Genomic DNA, 20945 nt, shown 5'->3' on the forward strand with positions numbered 1-20945 from the left:
AATGTTAAATTATCTACACCTGCGGTTAATAAAGTATTCTGATTCTGAGTACTCCAGTGCTTACAAGAATCAGAGGGAAAGAACAAATTACACTGTTTTAACTACAGGGGTTGGACAAAATAATGGAAACACCTTAAAAAATCAACAAAATATAATTTAATATGGTGTAGGTCCGCCTTTTGCGGCAATTACAGCCTCAATTCTCCGAGGTATTGATTCATACAACTTGTGAATTGTTTCCAAGGAATTTTAAGCCATTCTTCAGTTAGAATACCCTCCAACTCTTTAGAGACGATGGCGGTGGAAATCGACGTCTTACTTGAATCTCTAAAACTGACCATAAATGCTCAATAATGTTGAGGTCTGGGGACTGTGCCGGCCATACGAGATGCTCAACTTCATTAGAATGTTCCTCATGCCATTCTTGAACAATTCTAGCTGTATGGATTGGGGCATTATCATCTTGAGGTGAAGGTGTTTCCATTATTTTGTCCAACCCCTGTACCTTCCATCTACTGCCTGTCAGTTTCTGCTTTGATTTCTAAATTATTGTACTTGCTCTTAAAGTACTTCTTGGTCTTGCATCAGCATATGGACTCCTGTCGCACATGGGATTTACAGTGTATGAACCAGTACAGCCCCTCAGGTCATCTGTTAGCTGTCAGGGTTAAAATCTTTGGTGATGTTTTTAGCTATAATAGTCTGACATGATGAAACAGTCAGCCTGGCATCACCTGCAAGTTTTGTTCAGTAGTTTTTTCTTTAATAGATTTATGCACATAACATATTTTATTTCATGCTATAAAGGTTTTTACTTCTGTCTTTTTATCACCTCATCAATCATCCCTGATGCATCTACCGCAGTATAAACCTGTATGAATGGTGCTGTACAGATGAAAGTTGAATATCGCAAACTTTGTGTATGCACCTTCCAAAACCACCCACCTTCTTTCAGACAGCTGCTGTTCTATGAACATACATGGCTTTTGCTGTTATTAACGACTTAATTTTTACTCTTACTTTCCTCTACTGTTTTATAATGTATTAATATTTTGTGCGGTGTGTTTTTTCTGTCCTCACCCTTTCCTTTTGGCACCGTCGATTACATTGCGTATTGCACTTTTACTGGATCTCGGCGTGTCAGGTCTCTCTGATTCTGCAGGGCCTGATAAGTTCTCTGAGGACTTTTCTCTGTGGCTTGTGTCCGAATACATAAAAAACCATAAATAAAATCAGTGTATGTTACATAACACATCATATACTATAGAATCTCCAAAGTTAGGATTGAGGGTTTTTAGTTTTGAGCCCTCAAGGCTCAGACTCACCAGTCGGGCTGCTCATGATTGTCTGTTTGACAACGTCACTGCTCAGTACTCCCTGCTCAAAGCGCTTCGACCTCTCCTCCAGGAACCACTCGCCTGTCACCACTTTCAGCTCCCTGCAAACACATCGTCCACCTCATGAAAATTCAATTATGCTACGTGCATCCATTTTGGAAACTGAACATTCTATAATACATAAAGCATAATATGCCACATATCATCATGCCCCTGTTTATTATTATTTTATATTCATATATATTCCAGTCTGTTTTCGACTTTGTACTTTTTAACCTTATCAGTGGGTTATATGTGTGGGTGGACAGAGCAGCAGCATCTGCATCGAAAGAGCAACAGAGTAAAACTTTTACTTCTTACACATTTTCTATGAAAAACACAAGCAGATTCCATTTGTTGGTCTTGAGGGTGCAAAGTGAAACCATGTCTGCTAATTGTGCTAATTGATTCTGAAGAACAGATACTAAGGTCTGATGTTTACAAGTTAGATTCTTGCAAGGTACAAACATTGCAATAACAGGAAACAGTGCTGACGGGCTGTCGTTTTGGTGAATTTTCCCTCATCTGGGATCCGGACACATCTGCCAGACAGCTCATGTTTCTTTTACTCTAGCAGATCCATCTGGCCTCCCTCCTGTTTCACATAATGTCCACTTTTATTGTGCTGATCAGAACCATCCATCTGATATGGGTCAGGTTTAACACAATGACTGAGGAGCTTTCAACATCCAAGATGGCTGCCACTGTGTGTCAATATGTGACAGTCTTCTAAATCAGTGCGACTTAAATTGGTCAGTACATTTTCTACTACTACGCTTAAAGGTTCACTGTGTAATAATTGGTGTCTCAGGGTGGTTGAAAAATTGCAACCAAATGAGTAGGGCTGGACCTGAATATTTGAGCAGATAGACATCCAGGTTTCAGTTTTATTGCTGAAATATTCACTTTTTTATACAATAGTGACTGTGAAAGTAAAGCCTTCATTGGAACATGTATTGTCTAAATCAGGGGTCACCAATCCTGGTCCTCGAGGGCTGGTATCCTGGTATTCATGTTTTAGATATTTCCTTCTTCCAACATACCTGATTCAAATGATAAGCCTAACATCAAGCTCTGCAGAAGGCTGATAACGACCGTCAAGTGTGCTGGAAGAGGGAAATATCTAGAACATGCAGGATACCTACCCTCGAGGACCAGGACTGGGGACCCCTGGTCTAAAGCTTTATGAGGACGGGAGGGTCACCTTCAGTGTCAAGTTAACATAACATGATCAACTGACCCACACACATAATAAAAGAGAACATAGAACAAAGTAGAAAAATGTGAAAACACTTTAGTAAAAATCTGTAACTTTTTGTTCCTCAGGGCAGCATAATCTCAGCAAGTGAACATTTAGTCCTCAAAGTTGATGAGTTAGAAACAGTAAAATGGGCAAAAGTAGGGATGTGAGCAATTTTGACAAGCGAGAAAAAGTGATGGTCAAATCACTGGTTCAGATCATCTCCAGATCTGGTTCACTCCTGATGTAAAGTGGTTCATATGTACCAATAGTGGAAAACAACTACCGAATCTGTATCTATGAGAGTATAAGATTACTACCACCTGTCTAATATTGTGTAGGTCACCAACAGGCCTGACCTGAGGCCTAGACTCCACCAGACCTCTGCATGTTCACTTGCTGCCTAATGTATCCAACCCCACAAAACGTGCCATTGTAATGAATTAATGAATATTTTTACCACTTCTCCTGTCAGTGGTCAGAATGTTATGGCTGATTGGTGTAGACCCAACAGATCACAGCCTTATTATTTTGAGCAGAACAGACGAGAATAAGACATAATAGAGTTATGATGTGAGCTGCAGGTATTGAATGAAAGACTTTGACTAATTCTTATGTTTCTATGCGACGCACAGCACTGAAACAAGGAGTGATTTCTTTTACTGCCTAAAATATTTGTGCTCACCAACAGAAATATTGCATAATTCAGTATTGCCATGTTATATGTGCTGCAGATAGACAGAGGGAGGAGGGGTTTGCTAACATTCATGAGCGGTGAGCAGTGTCTCTGTTGGCTGACTCGTGTCCAGCCTCCAGGACTGAGACACTGCAGTGAAATTGGATTTCACAAAATGCATGACCACAACAGGACATTCTTCGTTTTGCATTTATGTAAATCTATGGAAGCGTTAAAAGATGTAGTTATTTTTAGGTGGTTTATACATTAATTATATTAGATGGTAATTATGATTTTATTTAGGTTCCCCTAAATCTTACATCCAGTACATTTAGAATTTGAGATAAATGTGTTTGCTGCTCTGTATTGCTTTATTTCTCTGATTGGTTGTTGGTAGACATTTTGATCTGCTCCAATAGATAAGCTGAAAATGACTAATTCTCATTTTTTAGAGTTTCCTCACATTCCTTTTAATTTTGTACAAGTTCGCAGTGTTGGCATACCTTCACAGACAAATAGAGACAGATGCGGTATTATTAATCATCTACTCAAAATCAGGAGACTAATAAGTTTTTTTTCTCTCTGGCATCAAACTTACATGATCTTGGCACAAACATTACACCTCCACTGGCGTCCAGTTGTTGCAGTAATGCGGCAGTCATTGCAGACGCGCAGCTGACAGTCCTCACACAGATCTCCACGGTCGAAGATCAGGCCCAGAGTCTTCAGACATCGACCGCACTGACGCTCCCCAAGCTCCTGAGGTCGACGGGAACCTTTATGCTTGATCTCCAGCAACTCATTCTTTAACTTCCTGTTTGAGAGAAAGAAGAAACAACAAATGAAGGTAAATCAGGGGAAGTGAAATTGTGACGGTGCTACTTTCGTGGCAGTTCTAAAATATCAATAATATTAATAATATCTAATAATATTTTTTTCACTATATTTAACTTTTCTTAAGTGATTTAACACCATTTATTATAATATTATCCTCTGAATTTTGAAGTTTTTCAGTGAAAATCAGGTATTTTCCTATATTTAATTCACTGATCATGTAGATGCTTATAAAAGCTCAGATTAGAGCTGAGAGGTATTAAATCAGAAACAGAAAAAAGTGAAGAAAAAGTGACTTTTTTCGGCAAAGATATTAACAACTGAATGTGAAAACACCATCTACAACCATGGTCATTGATCCAACTCCATGGCTTTTATATGTGAATCAATGTTGTAGAAGATGACGGTGTTTCCATGTTCACTACAGAGCCTCCGAATGTCCAAATGGGTCACATATGATGACCATGGAAAGATGACAAACTGTATTTTACACCAATTATTTACATTGAATTATAAGATTTGTGGATCAACAGGTATTAAACATTTTAGACCAGTAGATACTTTTGGTTGCTGGTAGCTGTTTGGGTCTTTATGGGTAAATATCTAAGATAAGATAAGATAAGATAAGATACAATATAACTTTATTTATCCTATCATGGGGAAATTTCAGTTGACAGCAGCAACATTACAACAAGTAAGTGAAGAGAAACAACAGATAGAAAAACAACAAACAAGTAAAAAATGAAATTAAAGAAAAAAAATAGAATAAAATAAAAATATGAAATCTGACCGTATCCTCTTCTCCTCTCGTTTCCTCAGCTTCTCGTCTTTTTGCAGCACCTTCAGGATCATTTCTCTTTCATGTTCCAGCAAAAAGGAGAGGTTCAAATCCTCCCCAAACTGCTCCATTGGACCTTTAGTGTAGACCCAGGCAGCCAATATGGGATTCAGGAGGAACTACATTATGCTGCAAAGTCTGTCTCTTTAGATATTATTAGGGTTCGGGATGCCCTGCTTTCGCCGTGGGCATACTCTGAATTTATGATCCAAAGAGCTCCTAATGTCCCTCCGGGGTTTCCTTTTCTAATCTTCTGTTTTTTGAAGAAGCTGATCTTTCCTGGGAAACCTAGATGAGGTTAAACAGAGAGAGAGGAAAGTCAATAAAATATATCTGACATGAATAAGTTCATAGAAATGGATTTTCTAGTTAATTTGTCCATCCTGTTGACAGTGTAAGATAGGCAGTAATTAAAGTAAAGACCACAATTTTCAACATTACAAGGAGAAACACAAGTAATTGGAAGACATTTGACAGCTCCACATAAGCTAAACAACCATCCAATTAGTGTCCAAGTCTGACGCTGAAAACACTGCACCCACAGTTCTCAGCTTCACTGAGCTCCATCTTTCCTTATAGCACACAGCAGGAACTGTACAACAGAGGAGACCGCTCACAGCGTTCACATCTGTCCAGGTCAAACTGATCACTATTAACAGATGATTTTCTACATTTGTCATGCAGGTCAGTTGTCATTTTCTAATTTACCGTATGACTAAAAATAATAAAAAACAAAGCATTATTATCACTGACTGAATTTATCACTTATAAAATTCACAGACAGTACATATTTTACACATACTGTATATGATAATAAGGCTATAGCCTTAAACAGTATTGTGTTGTCCATAAATGCAGTAATTAAGTACAGTTATTTTCTATGAGCAGACGCAGAAAAAGACTGTGGCACAGAGACGGCCCAGCACAAATGACTGGATCCATTTCTGAGAGAGCTTCCAAGTCTTTGTTCAGACTACAGGTAAACGTGGTTGAAATCTGATTTTTTTTTTTAATTTTCTGAGTTTTCATCACAGTTAATAGCACATATCATACCAAATCTAATCACTGTATTTCTAATCTGGGTTACTTGCATATGTGGCTCTAAATCAGACGCAGATCTGGTGTTTTCACTACAATTTCAGTCTTACCAGTTAGATCAGGATTCATGCCACTTTAACATCACAGCAGATAAAAAAATAAAATAAAAATTTTTCACAAAACTGCATCAGCAGGAATCAATTAAATACATAAAACAGTTTGAATGAGCGTCCACAGTAGTAAAAACATGACTGCAAAAATAAAATGAAACCTAAAACATCATATACTGTCTCATAGTAAAACACTGTGAGTATTGACAAGGTCGGATAATTACTGGCACCCTAAAACCAACCCCATATACCAACCCTTATATAGAGTAGTCGGTATAGCACCACCTCATATCCGCCGAGAGGCCATAGAAAAAACTGAAAAGTTCAAACAACCTAATAACCCGAGACACTCACTCCATGGCCGTCAGGAAGTAAGACAACGACTCAAGTCTCAGAAAAACTTTTCAACAGTGGAGGGGCTAGAGCTGTCAGAAGCAGCACTGTACAGACTTGAAAAGTGGCGCAAAAATGACCAGCGGCCACAAAATGAGATGGTACCAAGCATCCAAGAATGCTTGCCCAGTGGAACATCCTTCTCCAGGAGGGATTGGGTTGCATTGAATAGGGCAAGAATAAAGGTTGGCCGAACTAATGACAACTGCCACAAGGGGGGATTCACGACCAGCCCTGAATGCCCCTGTGGTACAGTGATCCAATCAATGGAACACATCTTGCATTGGTGCCCGTTGGGCCCTCATTGCTCTGACCAAGCCCTACAGGAAACAGATAGCGCTGCCCAGGAATGGATTTGGCACTGATGCGATAAGATATAATGATGATGATAAGGCACAGATTGTGAGAGCACGAATGATGTTAACTAAGGCTATGTTCAGACAGCAGGTCTTAACGCACAATTCAGATTTTTTTGGTGAAATCCCATTTTTTTTTGTTTGCTCATTCATATTACACATTAAATGCAACTTCTATTAGTTTTGAATATGAACTGAATGCGACCCTGAAGTGACCCACATGTGCAAAAGAGGTCCTGATGTAATACGTGACCATGCAGGCATGAATAGAATAGAATAGAATAGAATAGAATAGAATAGAATAGAATAGATAGAATAGAGAATAGACTTTATTTGCCATTTGTACAGATACATAGTACTATAGGCGCATTGGAATTCTTCTGCATTTCCCTGAGTCAGAAAAGGAGCTAAGTAAGGACATGAGAAGAACAGATACCAAAACATAAACACAGCTAAAACATACAGGGTGGGGAAGCAAAATTTACAATGAACATTTAGTTGTTTTTTCTCAGCAGGCACTACGTCAGTTGTTTGAAACCAAACATATATGATGTCATAATCATACCTAACACTATTATCCATACCTTTTCAGAAACTTTTGCCCATATGAGTAATCAGGAAAGCAAACATCAAAGAGTGTGTGATTTGCTGAATGCACTCGTCACACCAAAGGAGATTTCAAAAATAGTTGGAGTGTCCATAAAGACTGTTTATAATGTAAAGAAGAGAATGACTATGAGCAAAACTATTACGAGAAAGTCTGGAAGATACTATTAAAGAAGAATGGGAGAAGTTGTCACCCGAATATTTGAGGAACACTTGCGCAAGTTTTAGGAAGCATGTGAAGGCAGTTATTGAGAAAGAAGGACACATAGAATAAAAACATTTTCTATTATGTCAATTTTCTTGTGGCAAATAAATTCTCATGACTTTCAATAAACTAATTGGTCATACACTGTCTTTCAATCCTTGCCTCAAAATATTGTAAATTTTGCTTCCCCACCCTGTACAAACAAAAAACAGTTATTGCACATACAGCTCAGATACACATTTGTAAAGTGGAGTATTATTTAAAAAAGAGTAATAGTAATAAAAATAAGAGTCCTGAGAGGTAACAAACAAGTTATTGCACATTTGAATTAAAAGCACTGGGAGGTAGAAGCAGGTTATTGCACATTCAATAAGATACTGGGAGGTAGAGCAGAGCATGCACTGTGTTTATGGATGTAAATATGTTTTTCCTGCTGCTCCTCCTCCTGGGATGCAGAATTATGATGTTTGTCACATTCCAAGGACATAAAGATCAGATAAATGCGACTTGGCCGTTCAGATTGAAGCCACACTGCAAAATATCAGATACGTATCAGATTTAGGACCACATATGAAAGTAGCCTTGGTCAGATTTGAAAAAAATCGGATTTGTTGATTCTGTTCAACTGTCTTTAACAGATTGGATACAGGTCACATATGGGCGAAAAAATCGGATTTGGGCCACATTTACTTGCAGTCTGAACTTAGCTGTACACACGCCTAAACCGTTCCTCTAATCACCAGGTAAGTCTTCATATATCTGCACAATCCATGTTCTCTCAACCTCCGTGTTTCCCTCTTCATACACTCACCTACATTCAGACACTTTCATTCCTCATCTCTCACCTTGCCATCGTTCTCTCATCCATTTATTCCCTCCTGTCTCCTTTCTCTTTTCAGGTATCATGGCGGTCCATAATTGGAAATTGCAAATTAGAAAACTTTCCCTCTAAGATGTCCCAGATGACCTCCTCACTATCTCATCCCTTGCTTAAACTGATCATACATTATCCATCTACATGCTATGGTTGGGGTTCTTGTTGGTAAACTTTTACTTGTCGTATTCAAGCAGTACGGCCACTAACAGCACATTCTGAGGAACACAGTCTGGTGCCGTAAAGCCCTGATGTCTAAAAGCTACAGTCAGTAGTGCAAACAGGCTACAAACTCACAGCATGGCAGTGGCTTCGGTGCATTTATGTATTTTTAACAGGCTTGAAAATAAACTGTAGACTACACAAATTAGCCTGAGGAACAAATTTCACTGCTGCATCTGTTTTTGGCAGTTTGTCATGAGCTTTGAGGAGTTTTTCCTACAAGACTGAGTGTACAGAGCACTGCTCCCCTGGTGCTACTTATGTCTGTATGTTCTGCCTGGCCTCAGTGAAGTAAATAATCTGAACATTTTCTATCCCTCTAGCGCAATCACAGCCTGAAAAGTTTCCACATAAAGAGAAAAACTTCCTTTTTCCTTCTGTGATTTAGGTTCACAGATCACACCGATTTATATGTTCAGGTTGACCTAACATGAACATTATATGTAAAGTACTTGATCACAATGAGGAAATTATTTTAATGCCCTTTATATGGGAACAATTCTGACTTAGGTAATATTGAAATATAATTATGTGGAATGGTTCTTTACTCATAGTTTCTCATATGTTACTGTGAAGGTTTGGGAAATGCTTACAAAAATAACTCTAATGTGAGTTTCATTCTATAGAAAAGAAACATAAGAAATGTAAATTAATCAGATTAATATGTACCAAGAAACATAATACTGAATAATTATACATACAAATTTAACAACCTGGAAAATGAATACGGAGATAATATTAAATGTTAGAAATGTTAAAGAGCCAGTACATACATACATATGCACTGGCTCATATACAGCTGTAGAAAAAATTATTAGACCACCTTTGTTTTCTTCAATATCTTGTTCATTTTAATGCCTTGTACAACTAAAGGTACATTTGTTTGGACATATGTAATGATAACAACAAAAATAGCACATAAGAGTCTAATTTCAGAGCTGGTATTTAACCCTTTTCCATGGTTTTATTGATAATAACCAAAATCCCGTCACTTCTTACATCATATCTATGGCATTGTACTGCCAAAAACAGTGCTTTTAGGCATTCCATGTTTTCTTTCTGTCTGTTTTAGTCACATGATAGACACAGGAGTTAGTACTTGATTGCATAACCATTGTGTTTTGATGACCTTGGGTTAATAATTTTTTCCGCGACTGTATGTAGCGACTGGATCGCTCAATGATTATCACCAGATACATATACATATGTGTGTGTGTGTTTACTGAAGGTAAAGGAATTGTATGAAGGTATGGAATAGTTATGTGTACAAGTGATAATAAGAACTGTTTACTTATTTTATTACTTCAATTAATTATTTCAGCCACGGAAGAGATAGAAGAAGGTGTGAAAATGGGTGGTTATAGGATACAAGCAGTAAGCTTTGCAGATGACCAAGCAATGATAGCAAGCACTGCAGAAGGACTCCAAGCCACCGTGTCAAGGCTGAATGAGGTTGTGGAGAGGCAGAAGATGAGAATCAATAAGAACAAGACCAAAGAGACGAAGATCAGGAAAGGCAAACAAGAGCAGCTACAGATTAGTATTGATAGTAACATCCTTGAACAGGTCCATCAGTTCAAATACCTTGGTAACCTGACAACTGAAGATGGAAGGAGTGAGAAGGAAGTGAAAACAAGAATCTCCACGGCCAAAGATGTGTTCAATAAACACTGCTACTACAACTACTCATTAAGAACCTCAACCTCCATCTGAAGAAGAGACAGGTCAAGACCTCGATATGGAGTGTGCTCCTTATGGCTCAGAAACCTGGATGTTGAGGAAAGCTGACATTAAAAGATTGGAAAGTCTGGAAATGTGGATATGGAGAAGAATGGAAAAGATAGGTGGATGGAGAGGGTGACAAATGAAGAAGTGTTGAGAAGAGCAGGAGAAAGAAGAACATTACTAGATACCATCTGGAAAAGAAAAGCCCTTCCCTTCAGAAGGACTGCTGAGAATGGTGATTGAAGAAGGGCAGAAGGGAAGAGATCACGAGGAAGACAGAGAATGATGATACTGAATGACATCAGACAGGACAAATGGACCACGCAATAAAAGAAACGATTAGCATGTGAAGGACCTGCCCAAGGACAGACCACCTAGAGAGAGAGAGAGAGAGAGATTACTTCAATACATGTTTTTTTCCCCTTCTATCTTCTAGGTTTATTTTATTTTGATATTCTCATTTAAAACATATGTTTTAGTTTGTGTTATTTTGTGGAATTACTGTCATTGAGAGAAAAGCTTTGAATTACCTTTACTTTTTTTGTTTGTCCTTCAGAGTAATTATGGATTTATTTTTCCATTGAGTATTTATACATTGAGATGTTCAGTTTAAGAACATAACTCTGTTATCGTAACACTTTTTTTAGGGGGTGGTGACATCATTAACTGGCTGGTGAGTTTTTTCTCAAACTGTCATTATTATATTTTCTTTTTAAAAATCCAGCCTTGATAAACCTCTATCTGTACTCAGGGTAGGTGTAATAAGCCTCAGCCTACACTTTCTCAGTCAACACTGCAGTTATGTAGACAAGTGGTTGCACTACATTCATTCATTTTCCGACACATTCATGCATACTGTGAGCAATTAGCTCAGTTTCTTGCTTGCTATTCTGACACATGGACAAGACAACCTGGGAATTGTACCACCATCCATACCATGTGATTAATGTCTAAGCTGTAGTTGCTTTAATTATAAAAAGAAATGTTCCAGAGGGAACAGTGTACAGCAGTGAAAATGTCACAGTTAACTATAGAAACGCTAACCAGTACTGATTACTGATGCCTGTGCAGTTCACTCAGAAACGATGATCTTCTTTGATTGGAGCATGTGAAAACACACACACATAAAGACAACATTTTCCATCTTACTGGAGCGCATCATCAGTGAGCAACTTGGTTTGCACGAAAATGAACTTCCACCATGTCAACTGAACCAAACCCTGAAGATAAGAATCTAATAAATTCGAGGTTTTACGTGACTCTGAAGAGGGAGACAAAATTCAGCCTGTGTTTGTGTAAATGAAGCAGGGATATAAAAAGTGAATGGCGTTCACACCAGCCTCCTTCAGCCTCCATTCATTACTGCCTCTTTCATCCTGCCCCTTTCTTCTGTCGCGTCTTCCCTTCACTTTACATGAATTAGCTCTAATGAACTCGCAGAATTCATCTCAACCTCATTTAGCTGTCATGACATTGGTGATTACAATGTTTAAAGTTCAACTGCAGCTGCGGTATAGCCTGAGGTGAGATGTCCCTTCACCGCTTTAGACCTGAAGTATGGATTAAAAACTAAACAAAGATGAAGGATTTCAGATTCCTTTACATTCAGAAACACTCAGAATTACATTAATGTGGTAAATCAGTTTCAACCCCTGTATAAACACACCAGTGTCATAGATGGCAAGACATTTAATCTACTATTACTACTACTACTACTACTACTACTACTACTACCACTACCACTACCACTACCCCTACTCCTACTACAACTACTACTACTACTACAACTACTACTACTACAACTACTACAACTACTACCACTACTACAACTACTACTACTACTACAACTACTACTACTACTACAACTACTACAACTACTACCACTACTACAACTACTACTACTACTACAACTACTACTACTACTACAACTACTACAACTACTACCACTACTACAACTACTACTACTACTACAACTACTACTACTACTACAACTACTACTACTCCTACTCCTACTACTACAACTACTACAACTACTACTACTACTACAACTACTACAACTACTACTACTACAACTACTACAACTACTACTACCACTACTACTACAACTATTACTACTACTACAACTACTACTACCACTACTACTACAACTATTACTACTACTACAACTACTACTACCACTACTACTACTACTACAACTACTACTACTACCACTACTACCACTACCAGTACTACTACTACTACTACTACTACTACTACTACTACTACTACTACTACTACTACTACTACTATTACTACTATTACTACAACAACTACTACTACTACTACTACTGTAACTACAACTACTACTACTACTACTAGTACTACTACTACTACTACTACTACTACTACTACTACTACTACTACTACTACTACTACTACTACTACTACTACTACTACTAGTACTACTACTACTATAACTACTACTACTACTACCCAGCTGTCCCCTTTAGTTTTCACCACAGCCAATCATCTGCTTCCAGATGTCCCTGTCTCCTCATCCTCTACATGCATGTCCTCCTTCTCCTCATCCACAGATCTCCTCTTTGCCTCCTGTCGGTATCTCCATCTTCATCATCCTTCTACCAATATCCACTGCCCCTCCTCTGTACATTTCTGTCTGAACCATCTCAATCTGGCCTCTCTCACTTCATCCCCAAAACCTCCAACCTGAGCTTTGCAGACATATGAATCTGAACCACAAATGGAGACTAAAAGTGTTTTCACCCTTTGCTAAATTAATTCCCTCACAAAATTTCATAGAAAATCATTGCAGGCTATAAAATCACCATGAAAATTGTGCACCAATCTATTTATATTGATTATCTCTTGAAGCTACTCATGTGTGACACAAAGTAAAACCCATATCAGGATTACTGATGCTAATACTGTAATTTACAGATGCTTCTGGAGTAAATAACTGAAAAAAACAAAACAAAACAAAAAAAACTAGAAAATGTACAGAGCATTTGGAAATAATAACAATAATACCGACTGAGAGGTGATCTACAGACACAAATCAGACTCTAGGTTGAACACACATTGATATGAGATACTTACTGGCATTTAGTGGCATTTATTTATGTCATTATTTTTCCATAAACATTTTTATATTAGTTTGACTAAAATGAGCATAATCAACATCAGCACACAAACTGATACTTACATGCATTTATAAAACTGTATTTGACATATAATTACAGATAGCTCATATCCAGTGGGTCTGAGTTAGACTAAATCCTGATGGCATTGTGGGTACCCTCTACTGTGTTTTCTGTTCATAAAAAACACATTTACCGCAAATTACCAATTCCTACTTAATGAAGTCATTGTCCTTTTCATGGGAGAATCAATCCTGGAAAAAAACATTACAATCAGAACAGAAGTATCCATATTTACCTTGCACACTGAAGGGGAATAAGGTATCGTTTTCACTCTGGAACCCTTTATGGTCTTATTTCTTGCTTATGAATTGATGGAATGATGCCCAAAAAGCCACAGTGTTTCTGTAAACCTGTACTGGTAATACAAACAACATCTCCTGTAACTGTCAAAGTCAAATTAAATGATTTTCATTGTTTCACTGGACAGAATATCAAGTATTAACAGGGTTATATGTTGAAACATAGAATGAGAATGTGTTGTGGAAAGTCATTGGGTGCAGTTGCATTGTCAAACACACTAAAGTTGATATTCTGAAAGCTTCCTGGTGGAATATCTGAAAGAACTCAAGACAAATTCAACCTTTAATGACGTTGAAGTTGTGCATTTGTATTCAAGAAACATTGATTACAGAGACTCACATCCCCTCTTGGATGCTTTTTTCATTCAGTATTGATTGCCACACCACTACTTGAGACATGCATTAATGAAGTTCAAAAAACAAATAACTATTATTATAGCTTTGAAACACTGGATGTTTTTGGCTACACTCACACTGCCAGTCTTAATGCTTCGTTCAGACTTATTGATCAGATAGGATGTTTTCTTTGGTGGCTCGTCTTGATCTTTTTAGTATGATCAAAACAGATTCTAATGTGAACTAAAAATGGTTCTGAAATGAACAACATGTATTAAAGCAGGAGTGTTCAGGTTGTTTCTTTCAGTAAAAAATAAGGAAACAAAAAAATCAATCCAGCTCAAGGCCATACATGCACCCAGAAAGCTAAGTGTGCGCAAAAATATGAAAAATATAATCTACTTCAATGTGTGGAATGTGTCTGTCAGTAACATCAGATGTAACTGTGGATGTGTGACTGTAGGATGTAGTGTGGTCTTGTGTGTGTGTAGAACAAAAGAAAAAGCAGGATGTGATGTGGCACAGCTGGGACAGCATGGGACAGAGGGCAGGCTGGAGGCAGGTCCTTTTATACCAAGGCCAAAGTGGAACAGCACTGCCACATATGGTTAATATTAACCACCTCACACGGAACTTCCTAATACTATACACCAGGGGTGTCAAACATGTGGCCCGGGGGCCAAAGGGTCCAGTTCGGCCCTTGGGATGTTTTTGCCAAGTGCAAAAATTCCACAGTCTTGAATTGAATTAAGCAAAAAAATTTTTTTGCTTGAATTAAGGAAAAAAAAAAAAATGTTCAGTTAAGTAAAAAAAAAATAAAATCTTGAACTAAGCCAAAAAAAAATCTTCAATCAAGTAAAAAAAAAAAAAATCTTGAATTAAGCCAAAAAATTCTCAAATTTAGCAAAAAATCTTGAATTAAGCAAAAAAAAAAAAAATCCTCTATTAAGTAAAAAAAAAATCTTGAATTAAGCAAAAAAAAAATCTTCAATTAAGTAAAAAAAAAAATCTTGAATTAAGCATAAAAAAAATCATCAATTAAGTAAAAAAAATCTTCAATTAAGCCAAAAACATCTAGAATTAACAACTTAATTTTTTTTCCTTTGTTTTAGTGCAAAAAATAACATTAAATCATGAAAATATTTACATTTACAAATGATCCTGTAGCAATAAAATGAGAATAATCTGAACAAATATGAACAACATGAAATGTCTAAAGAAAATTAAGCACAATTTTAACATTTTTTCTGCCTGTTCCTCAGTGTTTAGTGTCTTTGTAGATCTGCTCCATAATGCACATGGAGAAATGAGAAGTGAAGGAACAATATTGTTAAAATTGCACTAAATTTTCTTAAGTTTTTTAATTTAAATTTCAGTTTTTTCAGTTTTTTTTTTTTTGGATAGTTTATAAAAGTAAGTATTTTCATAATTTAATGGGGGGTTTTTTACACTAAAAAAAAAGACAAAAATTTAGAATTGTCATTATTTATAGGTTATTATGTTATTATTTTTCTGGTCCGGCCCACTGTAGATCACATTTAGCTGAATATGGCCCTTGAACTAAAATGAGTTTGACACCCCTGCTATACACAGATCAGCCATAACATTCTGACCACTGACAGGAGAAGTGATAATAATAATCATTAGTTCACTACAATGGTACTTTTCACTGGGTTTGAAATATTAGTCAGGACACAAACATTTAGTCCTTGAAGCTGATGTGTTGGAAACAGCAAAATCAGCAACGTAAGGAACTGAGTGACTTTGACCAGGTCCATATTGTAACGGTGATGACTGGGTCAGAGCATCTCCATATCTACAGGTCTTGTTGGGTGTTTCTGGTCTGCAGTGGTTAGTACTGATCAAAAATGGACTACGGAAGGACATCCCAATCTCAGAACTATTGATCATCTGTGGGAGGTGTTAGACAAATACATCTGATCCATGAAGGTCCACTGCTGCTAACGTCTTGGTCCAGATACCGCACACACCTTCAGAGCAAGGTTATAATAGTTTTGGATTTTTCATTATAGTTTAGTTTTATTTAGTTTTGACTTTTTTTCCTCTAATTCAGTTAGTTTTAATTCGTTTTTAGAGCAGGTTTGCTAGTTTTTATTAGTTTTCATTATTTTCTAAATGCTTAGTTTTAGTTTAGTTTTATTTTCTTTATATCTTTTCTCTTCTTCTCCATCGTATTCAAATAAATCCCAGACAGGACTCTGCTGCTTTCTCCCAACTTCAGTCTGCATGTTTCCAGGTACAGTGGGGACCAGAAGACGACTGTAAACCACAAGTGACCACAAGTGACGGACCGTTAAATATCATATGGTGCCAGCAGCTAAAATTGCTCGAGGGAAATAAATCAATTTCCTATCAATCCGACATTGACAAAGACAAAAACAAAGGGAGTTTAATCTGTAATTTTTATACGTTTTAGCTAGGTTTATAAACACACAATACAGTTTCAGTTAGTTATCATTTTTTTCCTTTAATTATAGTTTTTATTTATTTCAGTTAACGAAAATGTTTTTACAATTCTAGTTTTCGTCATTTCGTTAGTTTTTGTTAACGATAATAACCTTGCTTCAGAGGTCTGCTGGAGTCTAGGCCTCGGGTCAGAGCTGTTTTTGTGGGAAAAGTGGAACCTATACAATATTAGACAGGAGGCGGTAATAATGTTCTTCTCCCATAAAATGTTTGACTGGTTGAGATCCGATGTTGTTCCTCAGACCACTTTGGTAGGTACTAACCACTTTACATTGATCTGGAGATGCTCTCACAATCATCATTTTCCCTACTCTTGCCCATTTTGTTGTTTCGAACACATCAACTTCAAATATTAAATGTTCACTTGCTGTCTAATGTATCGCCTCCAGTGACCCGTCTCGTAATGAAATAATCCATATTAATACCACTTTTCCTGTCAGTGGTCATAATGTTATGTCTGATCATGTTTATTACCGTCAAAATATATAGTCTACTACCAGTAAAGGCTGTGTGTTCCAAACCTTACTTTTAAGTAAAACTGCACATATTATCAAGTAATCATTGTGCAGTCAGCAGTTTTATTATAACAATATATGCACTGGGATTGAATTTACTGTGCTTTTAATGTGTGTGTTGCTTTTTTCTGCCATATATGTTTAAAGTTCAGCAAATACTTCAGGGTATTGAAGTGACTCCCTCCTTTACACACACTGTAAACCCGGATAAGTAGAGTTTACTCAAAAAATTTGAGGCAAGTGATTGCACTTAAATGATTTGAGTAATGATCGACTAATCAATTGGTTTAAGTAGGTTCAACTTTAATGCTAAAAGTATTGAATTTAAACTATTAAGTAGAAAACACTAAAAGACAAGTTATTTGTACTTTAAATCTGTTGTAAAATCAACCCCACTATCCAACCATTCAACTCAGCATTTTAGGTTACACTGACTAATTTCCTCAATTAATTTATCATTGATTAAACAACTTTTGTAAGTTAATCAAACTCAATATCCTGTTCCTGGCCAAAATAGTTATGAAAGTATTCAACTTCATATATTGTAGCATGAATGGAAGTTAGCTCAATGTCATTTGTCAGTACAGGAAATGCTTTTAATTTGACAAGACATTAAAATTTCCATTGTATAATGACAAATAGAGATGAACAGTAAAGCCATTGTTCTTCCTCTGGCTCTGACTCATGGTGCAGCTCTACAAAAAATACAAAAACAAACACAAAAAGGCCAATAAACACTGCCATACACACATTAAATCCAAATTAACACTAACACCACAACCCCGCTGAACCCCTGCACATAAAAATAACACGTTTTCAACAACATGCCCAATACCCACAATGCAATGCGAAGATAAAAAGGTGTGGTCATGACTAAAACTTAGTGATTTAATTCCATTCAACTTAAACTTTTTTGCACTTTCAACTATGTCTACAAATTAGTAGAATATACTTAACATTTTATAGTAACATCTTAAAACCTAAATCATTTAAGTGCACTGTAATTAAAGCGTTTTAGTAAATACAAATTCCGGGCTTACAGTGCAGATGTGATCAGTTTCAGTCTGGACTCTGATGGTCACTCTGCAGAAGCTCAGCTCTGTGTTTGGTTTATGAACACAAATGAAACCAGAAAAGAAAAAAAAAAAGTCAAGCATGATCTGGAAGAACAGCATGGGCTTCTTTTCCTGCAGTGTGAACATAGCCTTTCATTTGGTGAGTTATTACACTACAAAGCAGTAAAATACAAGCCTCATCTGCTATAGGAATAAAAGCTATTGGCCTTTGGAGAATATTAAGCATCTCATCTGATATAAACATTTACACAAATAATGCTGTAAAACATCTATATTATAAAAGCCTTGTAGCCTCTGTGAGTGTGTGTGTGTGTCTCTGGAATCCCACAAAATTCAGAAAGGGCTGACTGCTGCAGTTTGGCATACTTATGTATTTTTGGTTACGGAAGAGACTAGCAAAAATGGCAAATTGATAGGATAAATATTTTGGGAGATATTAGTAATTTTGGAATACAACAGCCTTCCAATCACATTGCTATGCCCAGAATGCTTTGGCAATGACTGCTGGACAAATACGGTACAGCATGCATGAATAATTAATAATAAATTAATTATTATTTGACTGTAGCTTATTTTCATATTCAAAAAGTTCTGAAAAGCCCTGTGAGGCGACCTTGTTGCGACATTGGGCTCTACAAGTAAAATGTCATTAAATTGAATACACAACAGCATAAAAACTACAACATCTAGAACAGGGGTCAGCAACCTTTACAACCTAAAGAGTAATTTTTGTTTCAAAAAAAAAAAAAAAAAAGAAAGAAATCTGACTGGAGCCATGAAAAAATATTTAAACCCATCTACATTTTACCATGAGGTGGCTGCTCTGCTGTAGACTATTTGTGATTAGTTTGCGATTTAACTTTGTATTTCTATTACAACAACGCAAGGTCTAGTGGGTTTATGAAATTATACAACTACAAGAAAGAAAACATTCAAGATTTGTACAATTTTTTAAAGGTGGACACTATTTCCAAAACATAATTATGTTGTGTAATGGAGAAAAAGCCCAACTTTCATGCATAGTGGCTTAGAAACTATGAACAAATGCAAATTGAGCATCTTGTATTGAATTTGGCAAGAAAATAATCCCTTTTGGTTTTTATGCTGTCAAAAAATTATTTTATTCCGTGTATAGCCTGAATGTATAATGTATAAAGCCTGAGCATTTTTGCAGATGGACATAGTTAGAAAAGATTTAGGCCTATAACAATGTTTAAAAGTAATGACTCATTCAGTTCATTTCAAAATGTTCCTTATATTTTTTGACCAGAGGAGCCATAGAGAGATGCTAAAGAGCCCTAAGTAGTGCTGGAGCCACAGGTTGTAGACCCCTGATCTAGAACCTGTGGATCCCCACGGGTCAACAAACTAGTTTTCAAATATGAATATAAAAATATAGATGTCACCCACTTTGATAAGTTTTGAGGTGAAGTAGCTGAGCCACATGATACTTCTGACGCATGGGACACACATGACTTACGCTTGGTCAACAACGTCATGTAAAGCAAACTAATGTTTATCTGCAGCTCTATCACATTAAAGTCACCCCTCCCTGAGCACACACCGTGCACATTCCTGCCGCCGCTCACTCTGCCCTGAGTAAACACCAGTAAGAAGACAGTTAAACTTGTGAGAGGAGGAAATGCATCCACTTTAATAGTGTATGAACACAGTGAGTCACTGCCTCTCAAAACAGTCGGGGAAGGTTTCCGTCTTTGCACCGGTCATACCTCATGTTGTTCAGACATAGACTGGATCATATCTCTGATACTGCACTGAGACATATGGCCTCAAAGCTGCCTCTCAGTCTTCTTCTCAGTGTTTTATACGTCTGCGGCATTTCACCACCAGACTGTCTGGTGTTTTCAGCAGGTGGTCGGGTTTACAGACAGCAGAATCAATCTGCCAATTAAAGACCACAGGTGTGCTGGGAGTAACTGGGCTCCAGTTGGCACAAAAGCAAAGGAGACAGGATGAGAAATGGAAATGGGATAAACACAAAGTACGGGGCATTAATCAGGTGGACAGAGGAACAAAATATGACTATGAAGTTAAGGCCAAGCATTCAGACCAATACCGTAGTTAGAGTATTAAACTATACTTTCATCGTGCTGATTACTGTTATCAAAACATAGTTTTCAGCTGAGATAATGGTATGCTTTTCTTTTCTTTTGTCTTTAGGGTTAGTTTGATTATATTATCAGTTAAAACACTTGACCTTATGTATATTTTGATGTTGATTATATCATCATATCATATCATATCAATTCTTTTCTATATACTACTGTTTAGTATTTATCATGAAATTACAAAATAACACTTTTTACATCATTTTCATCATGTTGATTAAGAATTCAGTGCTCTCAGAGTGCTCTCATTTTCTTCACTTCAATTCAATGCATCAAAATACATTTTTAATAAGTCAAAGTACATAAAATAAACAAAAAACACACAAAATCAGAAACTATAGATGTGTGTCATGTCACATATTAGATGTTTTACATTATTTTTGTCTTGAAAAAATTAAAAGTCATGAATA

General features: G+C 36.8%; 1 protein-coding gene across 1 annotated transcript in view; it reads right to left on the reverse strand.

Annotated features, from left to right (window-relative positions):
• Positions 1-20945, reverse strand: part of sytl5 (synaptotagmin-like 5) — an 81168-nt gene that overhangs the window by 29204 nt on the left and 31019 nt on the right. The window contains exons 2-5 of the mRNA XM_030124436.1: positions 4917-5252; positions 3891-4106; positions 1322-1438; positions 1081-1191 (exon numbers count right to left, since the gene is read on the reverse strand). Coding sequence (XP_029980296.1) covers positions 1081-1191; positions 1322-1438; positions 3891-4106; positions 4917-5035 — 563 coding nt within the window. The 5' untranslated portion in view covers positions 5036-5252. The remainder of the gene's footprint in view (positions 1-1080; positions 1192-1321; positions 1439-3890; positions 4107-4916; positions 5253-20945) is intronic.

This window comes from Sphaeramia orbicularis, chromosome 21, assembly GCF_902148855.1.
Source record: "Sphaeramia orbicularis chromosome 21, fSphaOr1.1, whole genome shotgun sequence".
Classification (NCBI taxonomy): domain Eukaryota; kingdom Metazoa; phylum Chordata; class Actinopteri; order Kurtiformes; family Apogonidae; genus Sphaeramia; species Sphaeramia orbicularis.